At 45.0% G+C, this 23615-nt stretch overlaps 1 protein-coding gene across 1 annotated transcript in view; it reads right to left on the reverse strand.

The window, feature by feature from the left end:
- exoc6b (exocyst complex component 6B) overlaps positions 1–19189 on the reverse strand; it is a gene marked incomplete at its 3' end in the record, with an annotated part of 249105 nt that extends 229916 nt beyond the window's left edge. The window contains exon 1 of the mRNA XM_084332506.1: positions 19060–19189. Within this exon, the coding sequence (XP_084188632.1) occupies positions 19060–19148 (89 nt within the window). The 5' untranslated portion in view covers positions 19149–19189. The remainder of the gene's footprint in view (positions 1–19059) is intronic.
- Positions 19190–23615: the final 4426 nt, after the last annotated feature.

Here is a 23615-nt window from a genome sequence, read left to right on the forward strand (position 1 = left end):
GAGACCGAAAGAAAAGTGAACGAAAAAAGAGAAAGACAGACAAATAAAGAGACAGAGACAGACAAAGAGCAAGAAAGAGGGGAAGAGGGAGAGAGAGATCATATTACTTCTTTCATGATGTTGGGGAGTGTTTTCTTGATCAGTGATTCTCAACGTGGGGTCCGAGGAGCCCCCAGGGGCCGCTTGAGGAGGGGACTAGTTTAATGTCACCGTTTCAGTCACTAGAAGTTAAGGCCAGTGAGATTATATACTGTATGAGAGTGACCGTTATGATGTGGTTTCACTCTGCCCTCCTCAGCCACAGTAGATGGGGGGGGGGGGGGTCCCCCCGAGATGACTGTTGTGAAATGAGGCCAAGAAAGGTTTCATGTTTAGTAACTTGCAGTATAACCTGCTAGTACAGTTTCCCAGAGTTTCTCTCTGCAGAAGTAGGTTTAAATAGAACCACGTAGGCTGCATTTATTCACCCTCAGTCATGTTTTCCTCTACAGCAGCTGTGACTTTCTTTAGTGTCTCTCTCGCCTGTACAGTGTGACTCAGTAGGGTGTTCTCACACACACACGCAGGGTGTTCTCACACACACACACACACACACACACACGACATTCGGGGAGTGCTCAGCGGCCCAGCAAAGCAGCCCATGGTGAATGTCTCATGAGTCTACTGTCAACTGTACGACTGCATGATACTTCACTGAAAAACTAAGTGAAAAGTCACATTCTGTTCCCATGAGTAGATGGCTTTGTTTCATTCATTCATTCACTCACTTACTCACTGGAAAGTGTATTCATCTGCTAGCAGTACATAGATGGATGGAAGAAAAAGATAAACACAGACAGTGTGATAGTGAGTGTGTGAGAGAGAGAGAGATCTATGAAGATTAGAGTCTAAATCCACATTGGCTCATAATGCTTCCCTGTGATGACCAAATGAGACCATGATGAGACTGCTCTCAGGTACATGCAGGGTGGAGTGGTACACACACACACACACACACACACACACACACACACACACACGGGTGGAGACTTTACAAAGCAGAGGTGAGTGAGTTCTCCATGATAGCAGTAGTGTGACTGGTGCAGATAGCCACACCACACAACCTGAAATAAGGTCAGTCGTCAGGACTTGCACACACGTCTCCCGTGACAAAAGACCTCTCTTGTAAAGTTTTAAGAAGTATATTTGTTTTATAATAGGCCTCATCTACTGTAACTAGACCAATACTCGTCAGTAACAGTAACCATGTCCGTGATGTGGGTTTGGCACAGGGCTTGAAAGACACCAAGATGAAGCTAGAACATGTTGGCATGTAAAAAGCAAGGGATTCATCAACAGAGACAGCAGGAGACACAGGAGACAGGATTAACAAGCACTAGGAGGGATGTGGTGGAGCAGGATAGGTAAGGTTTTAGGCAAATTAAATATAGCCTATATATTTGAATATTGTTTTAATTTGAATGTTATATTAGCATACCTGGTCAAAAAGTCACTCTTCTATCTCTGCTTGGAATATTGACGATTGATTCAAATTGAATATTGAACCAGGTGAGAGGTCATTGGGTCTCATTCTCGAACGAAGTTACGACAAAATATTTCGTCTTAGCCAGATTTCGGCCTATTTAAGACATATTAGGGCTGGGAGTGGGAGTCTTCAAATTTTCCTGAGATCTTATTTGAGAGCAGATCTAAGAGTGCTGAGGAGCACACTTAAATATGCTCTCAGCCCACGATCAAATCTCATGATTGATTGACTAATTTAAAATTTTATTATAACTTGACAGACTGTGTTCTCATAGTGATTCCTTCACGTCAACGCTACAGGCCTCCTTGGAATTAATTACTTAATCATAATTAAAATAAATATGACAATATTTGTACGATAAGAAATTACGAATTTGATGTCGGAAAAATAAATAATATGGATTCATCCGATCACAGGGCAGCTGGATTAACCATATCTGAACCAGCTATTTTGGACAAATAATTACTCAGATATTCAAACACAATTATGCAATTATTGTGAAATGATTGAAAATAATAATAATGTAATGCCTTCTGTGGAATTTGTATTTCTTATTTGTTACACATCTGTTTTAATGATTAATTATATACATTTGAAAGAATGCAGGTCAACATGCAATGTATCCCATTGATTGGTATACAATGGGACAGACCTTTGTTTGATTGATTGATTGAAAACTTTATTAACAGATTGCAGAATGGGTACAGTACAGTACAGCTCAATTACATAAGAGGATGCAGACCAGAGAAAGAATTTCGTCTTGTTTACATCAGGGTCCCCCATTTTCAATTCATCATAACATATATGACACACATGACACAGATAGACAGTACTGCTACATCTATACATTTATGACATACCAGATTTGCAAATACAGTACCGTTTGTGATACAAAAAGAGTCCAGAAAAGAGAGTACATTTGACGTAGAAACTGTTGGAGGAGGTTGGGTAGGGGTGGGTGGGGGATATACTTACACTGTACAAGCAAAACTGTACATTGGAATATTGACAAAACCATACTTGGTCATTTACTGTACATTGGAGGGGGTTGATATAGCTATAAACCTGCATTCCTTCGAATATATCATTAATCAATTAAACTTATATTGAAATACACTATATAGCCTATACACCAACACTGAAATGACAGTGGATAAATAAATAAGAACTAAAGCTAATCGGTGGAAATAGACTGCATTAATATTCCATAACAAGTCTTGTGTGCGCCTACGAATGAACAGTAGCCTATAGGCTTATGGAATAATTAAGCTATACTGCGTTCATTAATTACGCCCGCCGGCCCGTAGGATATATATATTATATGTCATTCATTCATATACAGTACTGCACGCGCGCGCGTGTGTGTGTCTGTGTGTGCGCGCGCGCTGCGGCAGGTGTGTACAGCGAGCTGTATATGATGCCAATACATTAATCTAATCTAGTTTTGATGGGCGCAAGCGTGATTACGAAACCTAGCCGCTCTCTGATTGGCACTGACTGACGCTAGGTTTCGTAATCACGCGGCTCGCAAAGCACTTCCGCCATTCCATTTGCACACAGCTGCGTCACCAGTTGCCTTATAAGGAACTATGGAGGCGGTGTTTTGTATGCAAATGAGCTGAACGGGAACGCGCTTTGGAGTTTACGACAGAATGCCATTCTCCAAGCAGATATCAGATCATATCATTTCTGCTACCGTTTCAGCCACTTAAGACATATTACCAGCACGTTCAGGACTCAGAGTGTACTTGTCATAGATTATGTCTCAGTGGTTCCAAGATAAGTCTTCCAGAATATATCTTTGGAAAATTTTCGGGAATGAGACCCATTCATGTTAGGAATATTCAACCAGGTGAGAGGTCATTCATGTTAGGAATATTGAACCAGGTTATTCAGGGCAGACAGTCATGTTTTAATGCCCGTGTTTGTCACCAATTGTCCTCCTAAAGTTAACTTTCCTGGACACCAAACGGTTGACCCTGAGACTGTGGGGTGTGTGTGTGTGTGTGTGTGTATTGTTAGGTTGACTGGTGCCGATTGGTCCATTGTGGGCAGCAGGAGACAAGGACTCCCTGAATGATCGTAAAGGAAGGAGGGAGAGAGGCGGAGCTTAGCCCCTTTGTAGGGCCGCTGTCCATCAGAGCTTCAGTAGTAACCATCACATCAGCCACATCACCACACAGAGTTGGTAGATAGACGTCTTCTGAAAGTTGTCGGGACTTTAATGTCCTCGTCTGAGAATAACTGATTTTCTAAATGATTTTGATAGTATTATTTGTATGAGCAATGTATTGTGGGTTATTTTATTAGAGTGAAAAACATTTTGCCATCAAGAACCACAGTAACAACTGACGCTTGGAAGCATTCAGCTCCGCCCGGCTCCTTCGTCAAGGCACGAGAATTCAACTCTGAGAGGCGGCTGGGTGGCGTAGCGGAGATTGCGCTCGTCACCAACGCAAGAGACTCCGGTCTCGAATCCCGGTGTCAGCATTGCCCGCGGCTTGGGCCAGTCGTCATACTATCTCAATTGGCAGAGGTAGCGGGTGGAAAGTCGATGGGTGGGGATTGGACGTTGTGGACAGCGACTCCTACAGGTCGGTTGGGTGACACCTGCACAGCAGAGACAGGAAGTATCGGGGGCAGCGTGAGCCTCCCATGCGTTACACCTCGCCACCGAGAGTCCGCGATGTTCAGGTGAAAAGATGAGACAGGCTGCCTCCTCGTGTACCGGAGGGGACACGTGATGCAAGGCTTCTATCCTCACTACAGCCGACCAGTGGGAGGCATAGTCTAGCAACATTCAAGACAGGGGAGGGGAGAATTGGAAATATGAAATTGGGATTGGAGAAAAATAGATAAGGAGAAAAAGTAGATAAAGAAAATAATAATATTCAACTCTGAAACATAAAAGGCATTCAACCGTATTCACTTTGCCACCAACTTTATTTTCGTAGATCGCTATGAATGCGTTTCAGCTGATGGCAACGGAATTCACTGCCATGTATTTCAAAAAGTGAATAATATATCCGTGAGAAACAATTGCAGTCAGGTAATCATTAGTTTGTAATTCCGATGTATTCTGTGAGTTCTGTCGGGGAAATTGAATCATTGTGTTGGAGCTGTACTTAACAGAATGCAAGGATTCAATGTCCCCGATGACATCACTGGTGGCTACATTCAAATTACAGTCAATAACGGTCAATCTATTCTAAATGAAGGTGTGAGAGATTATGTGCAAAATAAATCAGCATTGTTTTTTGGTGAAGTGCCCCTTTAACCCAGAAGCCAACGGGCACTTCTGAACCTGCAGCCCTCGTTGCATCAGAAAAATATGACGGCAGAGTGAACAAGTTGCCATCCTAAACAACTCACTATTAGAACTGACAGGAATCCCAGGACCCACAGACAACCCTCCAGCAGTCAGTACTGAGTTGTTCTATAATTGACAGACTGAACAACACTGCAGTACTGACCCAGGGACCTGGGCTTGAACTATGACCTCTGCCAGTGGGTCTTGGACTTCCTGACGGGCAGACCCCAGGTGGTGAGAGCAGGCAACTGCACCTCCTCATCAATCACTCTCAACATAGGGGCCCCCCAGGGCTGTGTTCCGAGTCCCCTCCTCTACTCCCTGTACACACACATGACTGTGTGGCACAGCGGAACAACAACACAAGCATCAAATTTGCTGACGACACAGTAGTGGTGGGCCTGATCTCTGCAAACGACGAGAGGGCCTACCTGGAAGAGGTCAAGGTCCTAGCGGGATGGTGTCAAGAGAACAGCCTCTCCCTGAACGTCAGCAAAATAAAGGAGATGATTGTGGACTTTAGGAGGTCGGGGGTCAGGGACTACAGCCCCCTCAGCATCGACGGGGCACCGGTTGAGAGAGTGAACAGTTTTAAGTACCTCGGAGTCCACATATCCGAGGACTTGACATGGACCACACACATTGACAGTGTTGTGAAGAACGCACGGCAACGCCTCTACTTCCTCAGGCGCCTAAGGAAGTTCCAAGTCAGTCAGAAGATCCTTAAGAACTTCTACTCATGTACAATAGCGAGCATCCTGACTGGCAATATCACCTCCTGGTTTGGGAATAGCACCGCACAAGACCGTAGCAGACTACAGAGAGTGGCCCGTTCAGCCGAACGCACAATTGGAGGGGGGCTTCCCACTCTCCAGAACATTTACAACAAGCGGTGCATGGGTAAGGCTAAGAGAATTATCAAAGACTCCAGCCACCCAAACAACTGCCTCTTTGAACTGCTGCGGTCAGGCAAGCGATACCGGAGTCTCATGGCAAGCACAGAAAGACTCAGAAGAAGCTTCTATCCCCAGGCCATCAGGATGCTCAACGAACAATGACACTATGTAACAACCATCAAATGCACTCACAGCACACACATCCACACGCACACACTCACTTTAAACAAACAACTCACTGCAGCACCCACTTTACACACTTTAGAACACCTAAACACACTTTATATTTATTGGTAAAGAATTTGCACTACAACCCATACCTCATTACACATTACTGTAAATTGTACCTAAATTGTACCTCGTCCCATTTCTCCTTTGCACTATATAGTATATTGTATAGTATATTGTATGGTAACTCAGTTACTTCTACTCTGCATTGAACATTGTACATATGTACATACTATATGCTATAGGCAAGCACAGAAAGACTCAGAAGAAGCTTCTATCCCCAGGCCATCAGGTTGCTCAACGAACAATAACACGATATCGCTGCTGTCGGGACAAAACCTCATAACTCCAAAAACCCAACTTTTCAGCAGATGAAAAAAAACGAACACAGATTTGAGGGTGAATAGAGTTAGGAGGTTTAGACAGATGATCGGTTTAATGCTTTCCCATTGTTTAAAATTTGTAAAACCCACACACACATATGGAGGATGATCTACGGAGTTGATTTATATAAAAAAAAAACTAATTTAAATGGAGTTATGAGGTTGTCCCGCCAGCAGCGCTATGCAACAACCATCAAATGCACTCACAACACAACACACACATCCATACGCACACACTCACTTTAAACAAACACACTGCAGCACCCACTCTCCACACTTTAGAACACCTAGACACACTTTATATTTATTGGTAAAGGATTTGCACTACAACCCATACCTCAGTACACCTTACTGTAAATTGTACCTCATCCCATTTCTGCTTTGCACTATATAATATAGTATTGTATATTAGTATATTGAATAGTATATTGTATATTGTACGGTAACTCAGTTACTCTATTCTGCATCGAACATTGTACATATGTATATACTGAACACTGCGTCTACGTACGTGACTTCTATTTTTACATGCTATACTATTTTATACTCATCATAACAGAAAGAAGCATTTTGTATAAAAGTATTCTGTACTTCTGTATGACAACTATTAAAGAAACTTGAAACTACTGAACTGACTTCTATTTTATACTGCTATAGTTATTTTATACTTATCTATTTTTGTCTAGCACAGTCTCTGGAGCGTAACAGAAAGAAGCATGTTGTATAAAAGTATTCTGTACTTCTGTATGACAACTAATAAAGAAACTTGAACTTGAGTTGTTGTTCTATAAGACAGACTGAACTACCCTTCAGTACTGAGTTGTTGTTCTATAAGACAGACTGAACTACCCTTCAGTACCGAGTTGTTGTTCTACAAGACAGACTGAACAACCCTTCAGTACCGAGTTGTTGTTCTATAAGACAGACTGAACTACCCTTCAGTACTGAGTTGTTGTTCTATAAGACAGACTGAACTACCCTTCAGTACTGAGTTGTTGTTCTATAAGACAGACTGAACTACCCTTCAGTACAGAATTGTTGTTCTATAAGACAGACTGAACTACCCTTCAGTACTGAGTTGTTGTTCTATAAGACAGACTGAACTACCCTTCAGTACTGAGTTGTTGTTCTATAAGACAGACTGAACTACCCTTCAGTACAGAATTGTTGTTCTATAAGACAGACTGAACTACCCTTCAGTACCGAGTTGTTGTTCTATAAGACAGACTGAACTACCCTTCAGTACTGAGTTGTTGTTCTATAAGACAGACTGAACTACCCTTCAGTACTGAGTTGTTGTTCTATAAGACAGACTGAACTACCCTTCAGTACTGAGTTGTTGTTCTATAAGACAGACTGAACTACCCTTCAGTACCGAGTTGTTGTTCTATAAGACAGACTGAACTACCCTTCAGTACTGAGTTGTTGTTCTATAAGACAGACTGAACAACCCTCCAGTACTGAGTTGTTGTTCTATAAGACAGACTGAACAACCCTTCAGTACTGAGTTGTTGTTCTATAAGACAGACTGAACAACCCTTCAGTACTGAGTTGTTGTTCTATAAGACAGACTGAACAACCCTTCAGTACTGAGTTGTTGTTCTATAAGACAGACTGAACTACCCTTCAGTACTGAGTTGTTGTTCTATAAGACAGACTGAACAACCCTCCAGCAGTCAGTAGTGAGTTGCAGACCTATTGTGACAAAACACCAGCACCTCATTGGAACCTATATTGACCACTTCAAGCTTACCAGTTTTGCCGCACAACCTCTAGGCGTATACTGCATCATTCTGAGCTGAATCACGTCAGAAATCTCACATTTCTGAGTTCCTATTCTCCAGTCTTGTGTGCGTCCACCCTAAGGTGAACGTCTAAACCTAGGGTGTGTCAAATACTAGCCTAGGCTTTTCTGGTGAAAGGCTGCTCCAAATGGATATTATGACTAGCAGCTAGACTAAACATAGACCTAAAAAGAAATACTTCAGGCCAGGACGTGTAACCAATATTCAGTATATAGCCCAACTCTTCCATCACCGCATAGTTTAGGACTGGAGTTTAGACGGTGTATAAACTCTGCAGTCCGTTGACCATGATTATTCACATGGTGGCCAATTTGCTCTTATGTCATGATGCTCAGGATGGGCTTGGGCTACTCCATTCCATGTCAATGTAGGGTGGGCATATTAGAGACATCGCTTGGACTACTCCATTCCATGTCAATGTAGGGTGGGGCATAGAGACATCGCTTGGGCTACTCCATTCCATGTCAATGTAGGGTGGGGCATAGAGACATCGCTTGGGCTACTCCATGCCATGTCAATGTAGGGTGGGGCATAGAGACATCGCTTGGGCTACTCCATTCCATGTCAATGTAGGGTGGGGCATAGAGACATCGCTTGGGCTACTCCATTCCATGTCAATGTAGGGTGGGGCATAGAGACATCGCTTGGGCTACTCCATTCCATGTCAATGTAGGGTGGGGCATAGAGACATCGCTTGGGCTACTCCATCCCTGGTGTATAGGGGTGTGGCCTTGGGGGAGTGGCCTGATGGATTAGACTGGAGCCTGTCAAGACACACAGTAGGCAGAGAGGAAGTTCATGTTGTGGAATCGCTGGTTGGAATGTAGCAGCCAGCCTAGACCTGCATGGTGCTGCAAGAGAGAAGACAGACAGTACAGACTGCTGTAGAGACACAGTACAGACTGCTGTAGAGACACAGTACAGACTGATATAGAGACACAGTACAGACTGCTGTAGAGACACAGTACAGACTGATAGAGACACAGTACAGACTGCTGTAGAGACACAGTACAGACTGATATAGAGACACAGTACAGACTGCTGTAGAGACACAGTACAGACTGCTGTAGAGACACAGTACAGACTGATATAGAGACACAGTACAGACTGCTGTAGAGACACAGTACAGACTGCTGTAGAGACACAGTACAGACTGCTGTAGAGACACAGTACAGACTGCTGTAGAGACACAGTACAGACTGATATAGAGACACAGTACAGACTGCTGTAGAGACACAGTACAGACTGCTGTAGAGACACAGTACAGACTGATATAGAGACACAGTACAGACTGCTGTAGAGACACAGTACAGACTGCTGTAGAGACACAGACTGCTGTAGAGACACAGTACAGACTGATATAGAGACACAGACTGATATAGAGACACAGTACAGACTGATATAGAGACACAGTACAGACTGATATAGAGACACAGACTGATATAGAGACACAGTACAGACTGCTGTAGAGACACAGTACAGACTGATATAGAGACACAGACTGATATAGAGACACAGTACAGACTGCTGTAGAGACACAGTACAGACTGATATAGAGACACAGTACAGACTGATATAGAGACACAGTACAGACTGCTGTAGAGACACAGTACAGACTGCTGTAGAGACACAGTACAGACTGCTGTAGAGACACAGACTGCTATAGAGACACAGTACAAACAGACACTCCTCTTCATCAGCCCTGTTCAACAAACAGACACTCCTCCTCTTCATCAGCTCTGTCCAACAAACAGACACTCCTCTTCATCATCAGCCCTGTCCAACAAACACACTCCTCCTCTTCATCAGCCCTGTCCAACAAACAGACACTCCTCTTCATCACCTCTGTCCAACAAACACACTCCTCTTCATCATCAGCCCTGTCCAACAAACAGACACTCCTCTTCATCACCTCTGTCCAACAAACAGACACTCCTCTTCATCATCAGCTCTGTCTAACAAACAGACACTCCTCTTCATCATCAGCTCTGTCCAACAAACAGACACTCCTCCTCTTCATCATCAGCCCTGTCCAACAAACAGACACTCCTCTTCATCAGCCCTGTCCAACAAACAGACACCCCTCTTCATCACCTCTGTCCAACAAACAGACACTCCTCTTCATCAGCCCTGTCCAACAAACAGACACTCCTCTTCATCAGCCCTGTCCAACAAACAGACACTCTTCATCATCAGCTCTGTCCAACAAACAGACACTCCTCTTCATCAGCCCTGTCCAAACACAGATATGCCGGTCCCTTATCCTCCCCACACAGCCGCCCGGCAAAGAAAACACTGAGCATCTTATTAGAATGAATGAATCATCAAGCAACAACTTCAGGTTGTTACAAAACAGACAAACGTATCCAACTACAGTCAGCAATTACCAGCATGTGGCCGGTAGAGCTCTGGTTAGGAGGACTAGGCAATTTGCCCAAAATATCATATAACAATAATATTCATCATTCTTTATCTGGATATTTATTTAACTTTTCTTTAACACTTCTGCAAAGAAAAATGTTTCGTCCAAAAACTCCATACTATTGCATGGATCTGTGATGGCAGACAGCCCAGTCCCACAGCTGCTGTTAATATCCCACCTTACAGACTCCCCCAACAAGTCATGAAAACTGTATTATTTCTTATTGCAATATAGGCCCAGCCTGTGACACGCTTGGCTTTGCACAACAAAACAGAACAACATGTTCTGAATATACTGTAGTAGGCTCGTCTAATGGCATTTGAAGAAAATGTGCTTCGAAGCAGCGACGTTTAAAAATGTTTGAAGTTATGTTCAGTAGATGAAGAACAAAAAGGACTGAGGCTGTTTGTTTTGCTTTGTTACAATTCAATAGAACCAAGAAACGAAAAGGTTAATACACACACACCTTAATACAGTCTTTAGTTTTGAATATGTTGGTTGCATCATTGAGCATTTTAGGCTTAGAATCATATTAGAATTTTAAAGTAAATACGTTTTTTTTTTATTTATTTTTTTTAAACATCCACAGTGTAATAACAGCCTTGAGACTTTGGACTACAGCATATGATGTAACAGACAGCTCCTAAAATATGTGTGTGTGTGTCTGTGTGTTGTGGCTAAAACTGGAAAGGCTGAGCTCCAGTCAAACAGGAAGGAGAGGCTGGAAGAGATGAAGCATCACACAGGGTGGTGGGTGGTGTGTGTGTGTGGGTGGTGTGTGTGTGTGTGCACGTTGAGTCTGTGTGTGTGTGTGTGCACGTTGGGTCTGTGTGCAGTGCACGGTGCACCCATCCGTCACTGCAAGTCACTGGCCACAGCACAAGGGCACCACACACACAAAGACCCCACATGCACACACACACACAGAACGTGTGCCACGCACACACACAAGAGAATGTGACTGGGATAGGTGTCACACAGAGCTGTCAAGCGATATGAGCTCTGGCCTTTGAGACAACACACACACACACACACACCCCTTTGCACTACCCTACTTGGGCTACATGACAAATAGCAATAGCTCTTAATAGAGGAAGAAACAGTAGAGAGAGAGACAGACAGGGAGAGATACAGAGAGAGAGGAAGATAGAGAGACAGAGAGAGAGACAGGGAGAGATAGGATGATAACAGAGAGACAGAGAGAGAGATAGTAAGATAGAGAGAGACAGAGATACATAGGAAGATACACAGAGAGAGAGATAGGAAGATAGGGATAGATAGAAGATAGGGATGCCCCGATCACGTTTTTTGCCACCGATACCGATCACCGATCGTCTATGAGCCATATCGGCCGATACACTGCCGATAGATACAGATCGTTTTTGGTTTTATTAAAAAATATATATATATTATTATTCTTTTTTTTTAATAAAATATATATATTATATAATTATAGTTGTATTATCTGCGAGACATCGCCACCACGCAACAAGTCAAAATGCTCGCTACTGCCAACAGCTCCACTGTCTGTGTGTATACTCTGCTTTGGTCAAATCACATTCAGCATGCCCTCATCCACACGCAGCCTGTGCAACATTGTACCCCGGATGTAGCTAGGTTCCCTAGATAGATGAAACTTCCCTTCTCAACCAACCCATTGATAACAACCCATATAATAGCCGTGTTTATTTTTGTTTTTGCTCGTGTTCTTGTATATAGTGTAATATAGTTATATTTAGTTCGTTTGTTACGTTTGTTAGTTCGTTAGTTTAAACTTTAGGATAGTTGTAACGTTAGTTTAGCTTCGTTTTAACGTTAGATAATGTACAAAATAAACGTCTTTCCGGTGTTTTATTTTGAAACCCCCCGACCGGAAGTATTTATGATGCTTCGCTATCTGCTTGTGTGTCCGGTTCTGGGTTTGTTCAGTTGGTATCAGTCTGTAGATTGTTGGTGAACAACTAACTTTAGGTTAGTTTTAACGTTAGCTAGCAGCAGGGATGGACGCCGTTGTGCAAATGCAGGCAGCTACAGGCACTCAAGGAAGAGCTGCTGAATTTAATCGGCAGGAGAGAGAGAGAGCTCGTCAAAGCCGGATATATCCCTGTGGCTGTGGTGCGGTGACTGCGGTCGTATAGGCACGAAAGTGCAGCTCGAACTACCTGTTAAATTATTAAATTAATTGATTGCCGTTTAACTTGTCCGTGTCCAGTCCTTTCGATTAGCCCTACCGTTCATTGTAAACAATGATGCATGTAATTATATATATATATATAATTATAACGTTACTGTGTTGTTGTAGCCATGTTAATAAATTCTGAATGACATTAACGTTAGCTGGCTGGCTACAACAAATTCTCACAAGCTGGCATCGTAAAATATCAACACCAGCCATGGGTATACTGTTTTCTAAATTGTGGAGGCTTTTAATCGTCAAGGTAAGAGTATTTGAAGGCGTATGCTATGGAAGTTCCCTGCGGCTCCACTTTGTTGAAATGTACATAATATGGGCTATAGGATACCACCGCTTAATTGGTGATTTTTTATTAGTTTGTCATGAATGACAAACCAATTACATAATCCAACATATGTGTAAGAAACTAACATATTCCAGTTAACGGTATATTTTTTTAATGATTCGTTACGGCAAAATCAATACTTCCATTTGTATAAATTACGTTAACTCGAGGATATTATTCCTGCCTGCTGCGGGACCAATATTATTCTATGACAGCCCCGCCCGCATTCACTAACCAACCAATCAACGCAACGGTTGTTCAGATTAGATTTGGCTGAAAGGTACGCATGAGAGAGAAGTCAGCATGTCTTCGATCGGTTTTCACGATCGGCGAAAATAAAGCATTATCGGAATTCACCGATCTCATATTTATACTGAATATCGGCTGATACCGATCGCTGGCCGATCGATCGGGGCATCCCTAACAGAGAGACAGAGAGATAAAGAGAGACAGAGATAGGAAGATTAGGGATGGGTACCATTCACATTTGAACCGATACGGTACCGGTACCCGTGAATCGATACCGGTACCCAACAGTACCTTTTTTCTGTACTTTAGTCTCTAAAAATTGTATCTACCTACCTCAGTTGTAAAAAAAATTTAAATAATCCAAACTTCAAAATCAAACATTTTCGGCTTGCCATTGCCCCGACTGCTTTGTTGTTGAATCAAGTCAAATCCTAGGTAAGCGTATATTGTGCGTGTGAACGTTGACATTTTAACGGTATCTCACGTGAATCGATACTCCGTAGTACCGACGTGTTTCGGTAAGTACCTTTAAAAGTACCGAATTCGGAGAGAGAGAGAGAGAGAGAGAGATAGGAAGATAGAGAAAGATGGGAAGATACAGAGTCGACAGAGCAATAGAGAGACAGAGGCAGACACACAGAAAGAAAGAAAGAAAGAAAGAAAGAAAGAAAGAAAGAAAGAAAGAAAGAAAGAAAGAAAGAAAGAAAGAAAGAAAGAAAGAAAGAAAGAAAGAAAGAAAGAAAGAAAGAAAGAAAGAAAGAAAGAAAGAAAGAAAGAAAGAAAGAAAAAAGGGGGGTTAGTAGAGGGGAGTGAGAGAAGGATAGATCTGGACACACTACACACAGATGCACAGACAGAAGGATAGATCTGGACACACTACACACAGATGCACAGAGATAATTAATAGAGGGGAGTGAAAGAAGGAGAGATCTGGACACACGACACACATGGGAGTGAGCGAATGAGAGATCTGGACACACTACACAGTCATACTGATGGGAGTGAGAGAAGGAGAGATCTGGACACACTACACACAGACATACTGATAGGAGTGAGCGAATGAGAGATCTGGACACACTACACACAGACATACTGATAGGAGTGAGCGAATGAGAGATCTGGACACACTACACAGACATACTGATGGGAGTGAGCGAATGAGAGATCTGGACACACTACACAGACATACTGATGGGAGTGAGAGAAGGAGAGATCTGGACACACTACAGACAGACATACTGATGGGAGTGAGCGAATGAGAGATTGATTGATTGATTGATTGATTGAAAAGTTTATTAACAGATTGCAGAAAGGGTACAGTACAGTACAGCTCAATACATACAATTGTTAAGAGGATGCAGACCCGAGAAAGACTTTCGTCTTGTTTCCATCAGGGTCCCCCATTTTCAATTCATCATATGACACACACGAAATACAGATAGACAGTACTGCTACATCTATACATTTATGACATACCAGATTTGCAAATACAGTACTGTTTGTGATACTAAAAAAATCCAGAAAAAGAGTGTATATTTGACATAGAAACTGTGCATTGGAGGAGGTTGGGTAGGTGGGGTGGGACTGTACATTGGAGGTGGGGGGGGGGGACACTGTACATTGGAATACTGACAAAGCCATGCTTGGTCTTTATTGTACAACTGGGTTAGGACATTTGTAGGGGCCAGTTTCGAATTGCAGTCTTCCGTAGGTGTTCTTTGAGAGTGTTTTTGAAGGTGGGTAGTGATTCACATTCCTTTACAGCTTTGGGAGACTGTGTAGTGTAGAGATCTGGACACACTACACAGACATACTGATGGGAGTGAGAGAAGGAGAGATCTGGACACACTACACACAGACATACTGATGGGAGTGAGAGAAGGAGAGATCTGGACACACTACACAGACATACTGATGGGAGTGAGCGAAGGAGAGATCTGGACACACTACACAGACATACTGATGGGAGTGAGCGAATGAGAGATCTGGACACACTACACAGACATACTGATGGGAGTGAGAGAAGGAGAGATCTGGACACACTACACAGACATACTGATGGGAGTGAGCGAATGAGAGATCTGGACACACAACACACAGACATACTGATGGGAGTGAGCGAATGAGAGATCTGGACACACTACACAGACATACTGATGGGAGTGAGAGAAGGAGAGATCTGGACACACTACACAGACATACTGATGGTCCTTTTCCATTACATGGTACCGGCTCAGGCAGCTCTCACCACAACAGCTGTGGATATGTACCTGGTACTAGGGCTGCTCGATTATGGCAAAGATCCTAATAAATCAATAATAACTTTGATTGATATTTAAGAAATCACAATTATTAAAACCATTAGGCTACTCATTGAAACAAACTGAGTTTGTTGTTTTACCTTTCTTCTCGACCAAAGGCTGCGTTTGTATTAGAAGTTGATACATCTAGTGATCTACTGTATATGCACAAACACAATTCTTTTTTTTCAGCTAATTTCTTAGTTACAACAACATTGTGTAAGCTACGCAGGGTTGTTGTACTTAACTATTGGTAAAGTATTTACATTACAACGTTCACCTTGTGGTGAAACAAGACAGCGGCTCTGGCCAGACTCACTACACTCTTAAGTGCTACACCATGGTGGCTTAAAAGTGAACATTAAATCAATGTTAACCTGCAAACATAAGACTGTTCAGAGTGACAGCACAATATTTATGTAACTAAGAGACTAATATTATGTAACAATATTTATATATCGATATCAGTGTATTGTTATATAATATCGGCACAAAAGATATTGCAATATATTGCTGTATGGATTTCCCCCATCCCTACTAAATTGAGACTGAGTTAAACAGACTGTTGATCAAGGACACTGTCTTCACTGGTCATGGCCACTAGGAGCTGCCCAGTACAACCACAGTCTGACACTGTTGACCACTAGGAGCTGCCCAGTACAACCACAGTCTGACACTGTTGACCACTAGGAGCTGCCCAGTACAACCACAGTCTGACACTGTTGACCACTAGGAGCTGCCCAGTACAACCACAGTCTGACACTGTTGACCACTAGGAGCTGCCCAGTACAACCACAGTCTGACACTGTTGACCACTAGGAGCTGCCCAGTACAACCACAGTCTGACACTGTTGACCACTAGGAGCTGCCCAGTACAACCACAGCCTGACACTGTTGACCACTAGGAGCTGCCCAGTACAACCACAGTCTGACACTGTTGACCACTAGGAGCTGCCCAGTACAACCACAGTCTGACACTGTTGACCACTAGGAGCTGCCCAGTACAACCACAGTCTGACACTGTTGAACACTAGGAGCTGCCCAGTACAACCACAGTCTGACACTGTTGACCACTAGGAGCTGCCCAGTACAACCACAGCCTGACACTGTTGACCACTAGGAGCTGCCCAGTACAACCACAGTCTGACACTGTTGACCACTAGGAGCTGCCCAGTACAACCACAGTCTGACACTGTTGACCACTAGGAGCTGTCCAGTACAACCACAGCCTGACACTGTTGACCACTAGGAGCTGCACAGTACAACCACAGTCTGACACTGTTGACCACTAGGAGCTGCCCAGTACAACCACAGTCTGACACTGTTGACCACTAGGAGCTTCCCAGTACAACCACAGCCTGACACTGTTGACCACTAGGAGCTGCCCAGTACAACCACAGCCTGACACTGTTGACCACTAGGAGCTGCCCAGTACAACCACAGCCTGACACTGTTGACCACTAGGAGCTTCCCAGTACAACCACAGTCTGACACTGTTGACCACTAGGAGCTGCCCAGTACAACCACAGCCTGACACTGTTGACCACTAGGAGCTGCCCAGTACAACCACAGTCTGACACTGTTGACCACTAGGAGCTGCCCAGTACAACCACAGCCTGACACTGTTGACCACTAGGAGCTGCCCAGTACAACCAGTCTGACCCTGTTGACCACTAGGAGCTGCCCAGTACAACCACAGCCTGACACTGTTGACCACTAGGAGCTGCCCAGTACAACCACAGTCTGACACTGTTGACCACTAGGAGCTGCCCAGTACAACCAGTCTGACCCTGTTGACCACTAGGAGCTGCCCAGTACAACCACAGCCTGACACTGTTGACCACTAGGAGCTGCCCAGTACAACCACAGTCTGACACTGTTGACCACTAGGAGCTGCCCAGTACAACCAGTCTGACCCTGTTGACCACTAGGAGCTGCCCAGTACAGCCAGACAGTCTGACACCGTTGACCACTAGGAGCTGCCCAGTACAACCACAGTCTGACACTGTTGACCACTAGGAGCTGCCCAGTACAACCACAGTCTGACACTGTTGACCACTAGGAGCTGCCCAGTACAACCACAGTCTGACACTGTTGACCACTAGGAGCTGCCCAGTACAACCACAGTCTGACCCTGTTGACCACTAGGAGCTGCCCAGTACAACCACAGTCTGACCCTGTTGACCACTAGGAGATGTCCAGTACCACCACAGTCTGACACTGTTGACCACTAGGAGCTGCCCAGTACAACCACAGTCTGACACTGTTGACCACTAGGAGCTGCCCAGTACAGCCAGACAGTCTGACACCGTTGACCAATGAGCAGCTGGGGGTTAGTTGTCTTGCTCAATGGCACTTCAGCTGTTCTTATGGGAAGGGAGGGTGTTGCTAATTCACTCCCTGCTTGTCTGTGGATTCTAACTAGCAACCTCTCAGTCAGCTGTCAAACTGCAATGAACATTCTCACCACTGCAATAATACTATTATACTATGAGATTATAGGTCTCATTAGGTGTCATTCCGACGTAAGGGATGTGAAACCATGTAGTTGGCACTATAAATACTGTAGCCAGTAGAGAGAGAGAGACACACACACACACACACACACACACACACACACACACACACACACACAGATGGGTGTTCAGGAGCTTAACCACTAACATTACTGTCAGCTGGAGTTTCACAAGAATCAATGCACTCTGCACATTTTAGTTCCATTAGGGATAATGTTTCCTCGTCAGCACACAAGCTGTCAATAATAACATTCACTGTACAACAAGGGTACAGTCAGTCAGTCAGTCAGTCAGTGCAGTCTGACAGCTGAACACAAAACAATGCTGCACTTAGCATTACTGGCTCCCGGCTGTATGTATATATATATATATATATATATATATATATATATATATATATATATATGGCAACACTATTAAGTTATATGGATACAGTCGTCTTGTGTTTTGACAGGCAGTTACTGTTGTTGCTAACCAACTAGCAAGCTAGCGAACTAGCCACCCTGCTGCTACTATTATTAGCTGATCAGACTGCATGGGATAAAGTTGTCAAACTTATATACATCATGTTGTCAGAAGTGGAAGTAGTCAGCTGTCAAAGGGGCCAGTGTCTCAGGCGAGGCTTTGCTCTGAGAAGAAGAAGCGTTGACAACAGTGAGCAGAATTTCAATCAGCTACCTCCCTTAGCTAGCTGGCTAGCTGACTCAATTAATTGCTCAAGTTTTGGAGCAAGAAGCCCTTTCTGGAGGAGGAGGAGGAGGAGGAGGAGGAGGAGGAGGAGGAGTCGCTCATGGCTAGCTCCTCTAAAACCCGACTCTCTCAGCTAACACAACATAACGACTACTAGTGTTCCACTAGTTCCCATGGCTACCGGGACGCCTCCCCTCCGCGGTGCTGCTCACTCACCGGAGAGTCGGTCCAATGCAGTTGGTGTCGGTGCTCTCGATCTCTCGTAGGATCCGTTCATGTTCGGCTGCTGTCTCCACACTCGCCATCCCGCACGTCCCGATGTGTCCAACTGAACCGACAGCAGGCTCCTCCGTGCGTCATGTAGGGGAGAACTAGGGGTGGGCTCGGTTTATCAGCACGGCAAGTCCGGGTGAGCGGAGTTTCATAATTCAGAGTGGGTGTGTCTCTGCCTGTCTCTGTGACATAATAATGAATACATGATTTTATTTCTGTGATCTGACTCAGACGTCCTACTTTTTGGATTTTGGAGAAAACATATATATAATGTCATTGGATTACTGCTTTCCTCCATCTCTAATACCATCTAAACTAACACAGTAAGGGCTTTCCTCCATCTCTAATATCATCTAAAGTAACACAGTAAGGGCTTTCCTCCATCTCTAATATAATATAAACTAACACAGTCTGACACTGTTGACCACTAGGAGCTGTCCAGTACAACCACAGTCTGACACTGTTGACCACTAGGAGCTGCCCAGTACAACCACAGTCTGACACCGTTGACCACTAGGAGCTGCCCAGTACAACCACAGTCTGACACTGTTGACCACTAGGAGCTGCCCAGTACAACCACAGTCTGACACTGTTGACCACTAGGAGCTGCCCAGTACAACCACAGTCTGATACTGTTGACCACTAAGAGCTGCCCAGTACAACCACAGTCTGACACTGTTGACCACTAGGAGCTGCCCAGTACAACCACAGTCTGACACTGTTGACCACTAGGAGCTGCCCAGTACAACCACAATCTGACACTGTTGACCACTAGGAGCTGCCCAGTGCAACCACAGGCTGACACTGTTGACCACTAGGAGCTGCCCAGTACAACCATATATTTATATTTGGAGAAAGCTAACAAGAGGTTGTGATAGGTGGTGATGTCACCAGTGAGGCGTGACTTTCTATACTTCCTCTTCCTGTCTTTCTTCTCTCACTGCATCCGACAGCCATGGACTGGGTAGGGAAGGACGGGCAGGCCTCTCGGCGAGGGGACAGAGCTTGTTGAAGGAGGTTGAGAGGGCTGAGAGGAGGGTGGAGGTTGCAGAGGGTGCGTCTGACTTAGACGGATTGGGTTGGGGTGGATGGTTTAAGCATAAGAGTTAGTGAGAAGGATATGAAGAAGTTGTCTGATAAATGGAGGGGAGTTACCGTGGTGTTAATTATGCTGGAGTTACGGGAGAATAATTTTTTTTTTATCTACTTTTCTCCCATTTTCTATTTGTCTCCCATCCCAATTTCGTATCGTCCAATTCTACCCTCCCCTGTCTCGAATGCTGTTTGTTTGGCCATGCCTCCCACAAGCCGGCTGTAATGTGGACGATGCCATACATTGCACGAGTCCCCTCCGGTACTCGATGTAGCAGCCGTCGCATCTTTTCACCTGCACAGTGCGATCTTTCAGTGTCGGGGGTCTGCGCTTTGGAGGGACGCCGCCCCCGTCGCTTCCTGATTCGACTGCGCAGGCGCACCAACCGACCTGTAGGAGTCGCTGTCCACAACGTCCGATCCCCACCCATCAGCTTCCCACCCCCTAATACTGCCAAATGTATTAGTATGAACGACCAGCAAAGCTGAATGCAATGCGGAGAGCTGGGCTCGAACCCAGCGTCTCCTGCATTGGTGGTGAGCGCCTTGCCCACTGCACCACCTAGCCGCCCACGGGAGAATAATTATGAGATCCAAGGAGCTGCTTGCTTTGTGAGTGGGAAGCATGACAGTGGGAGTCAGGTCAAAGGATTGTAGGAGAGAGACCACTGTGTCTGACTGAGACGAGTCAGATCTCAGAAAACACACACACACATAATTTACTATCTGAATCCCTGGATTAATGATTGAACAAAGATTTAAATGTACACAATGTAATGAAAATAAAATGTTTTATCATGGAATGACAGGGGGTCATGGAGAAACAGCTTTAAAGGGATAGTCTGCATGTTTTCAGATTATTTTGAACAACCTTGAAGCCCTTTCAGTCCATCCCAAAAGACACTCACAGTTACAGTAAGAGCAGAACATGTCACCATCATGCTGAGCTAATGGAGTCAGCGTGGTGCAGGAAGCTCTCTGTTGCAAAGCAATAAGCACGCTTTATACCCTCATCGACCTCTCTCTCTCTCTCTCTCTCTCTCTCTCTCTCTCTCTCTCTGCGCACCATAAAAGTGAAAAAGCAATACTGTAACAATATAGAAAGAAATACATAAATAAAACCAGATGGGTGTATCAACTCAGATGATGTCATTGGGGCGCTGGTCTTCGTCTGTTTTGATGGTTCCTATGGAAATTGGAGAGACATTATTTCTCTCAATAGAACAAAAAGTCAATAGAACTTTTATTGACATTCGGAAACACATGTTTTACCGTAGATAGCCTTGTATCCTGTTGCTCCTGTGGAAATCAGTTTTGGCTGTTGATGTCCAGTCATGTTAAACTTAATATAAATCTGATCGTCCCAATGACAGAGCTCCACTCACACACACACACGCACACACACGCGCACACACACACACACACACACACACACACACACACACACACACACACACACACACACCCACACACACACACACACACACACACCCACACACACACACACACACTTCTACTTACCCAGTATCAGGCAGAGAGCACTGTGTTTCATGATGTCCTTCTGCAGTGATGGACAGCAGACAGAGAAAGATTCTGTCACTGATGCTTAATTTGTGTGTGTGTGTGTGTGTGTGTGTGTGTGTGTGTGTGTGTGTGTGTGTGTGTGTGTGTGTGTGTGTGTGTGTGTGTGTGTGTGTGTGTGTGTGCATGTGTGCGTGCATGCGTGCGTGCGTGTGTGTGTGTGTGTGGGGTACTGATGATGAGATCATCCAGTACTTCCTTTCACAGCACCTGGTCTAACACATAGCCGACTACATCCTGCTGAAGGCTGAGCTGCATCAACTTTTTCACCACCAGTTTTTTCTTAATCCTTGAAGTGTCTATTTTAAGATTCTGCAGGTAACAGGTTGAAATAATGTCCCATGGGGTTTATTTTTAAACCTCTATTATTATAACCTATCCTGAACCAGAACCTGAAAAAGAAGAAAAATAAACCAGCATAACTTTTGAAGTTAACAACATATAGAGACAAATGAAAAGATTTTCCCAAACTATTTTGACCAAAGGAATTCAGTACCATTGTTATCGTTAGGTTATGACTATAACCACGTTCTGTTAATTAGGGGTGACGCTCGGCATCACTCATGCACTCCCTCGCGTACGTGCACGCGCACTGAATAAATTCCACAAATGTACCTTTAATACCAGTATTCGTCTGACCACACCCCTCGTTAGCTTACCTTCATAAGCAGGTGTGTGGTCACCTGCTCTCCTCCTTCCCAAGCTTTCACCACAAGGTGAGGTCAAGGGCTGCAGCGGCGTCGGATGCCGAGCGTCACCCCTAATTAACAGAACTTGGTTATAGTCATAACCTAACGTTCTGTATCATTAGGGGATCCGCTCGGCATCACTCATGCACATAGGGAGGCCGAGCGGAGCCACCGGCCGACAAATACACCCCGCTGAAGGCCCCCCACAACCATCAGAACAGGGAGGGCCGAGCCCCCACGACCCCCCCTAATGGAGGGCACCCCCCCTATTAGAGGTTTCCCGGGAGGGCGACGGACCCGACCGTGCGAAGAGGCACTCAAGCAACTCAACGCACAGGGTGAGCAGCCGTGGCCTGACCCCATGACTACACACACGCACAACCCGCATGCCACCCGGGAACGAACGGAGGGAACAACCTTGTTACTGCCCCCAGAAACACGGGGTCAAGGGCAAACCCAACCCCGTGGCAAGGCCGTAGCAGCGGAGCGCGAAGGAAGGCCCAAACCTACCAAAGGGACTGGACCCCCTGGAACGGGGGCCCGGAGAAGTCCATGATGCCAGCATCAAGACCCCACCAGGTGGGCACTTAGTGACCCCGCCCCCCACATCACCAGCGTATTCGAACAAAGGCCCCTCAGCCGAGCGGGCCCTGTCCCCCCAATAGTACACCACCTGGCACACTGACCCTGCAGAACAGGCAGTCAGCATGGCCGTAAGCACACAAAAAGGTTAACCAACGGAACAGGCAGCGCACCGGGGAAAAACCAGGCAACAGGCTGTTAACCCGAGCCTGGAGACTGCGGACGAGACAGGCGCCAGAGGGGACAGCTGAACACAGCCGCCCCGGCGGAAGGGGCGCATGCTGGCGTTGTTGCATGACCAAGCCTCCATTTAAAAACCCCCACCCAGAGGGGTTGAGGCAGAGAAGGCTGACACGATTGGCAGACGTCATGAACGTGCAGGGGCACCCTCAACCGGTTAACCCGGGAGTTGACACTGCTCCAACACACCAGAGAACCAACCACCTAGTCGTTACCCTATGCGGTGGTTGGTCCCATAACCCCCCAGGAAAAAACTCCAAAACATACCTGCGGCACTGCCGTAGTACCCGTGTTCCAGTTTCCAACAGGGTTATC

The sequence above is a fragment of the Notolepis coatsorum genome (genome assembly GCF_963971535.1).
Source record: "Notolepis coatsorum genome assembly, chromosome: 1".
NCBI lineage: Eukaryota > Metazoa > Chordata > Actinopteri > Aulopiformes > Paralepididae > Notolepis > Notolepis coatsorum.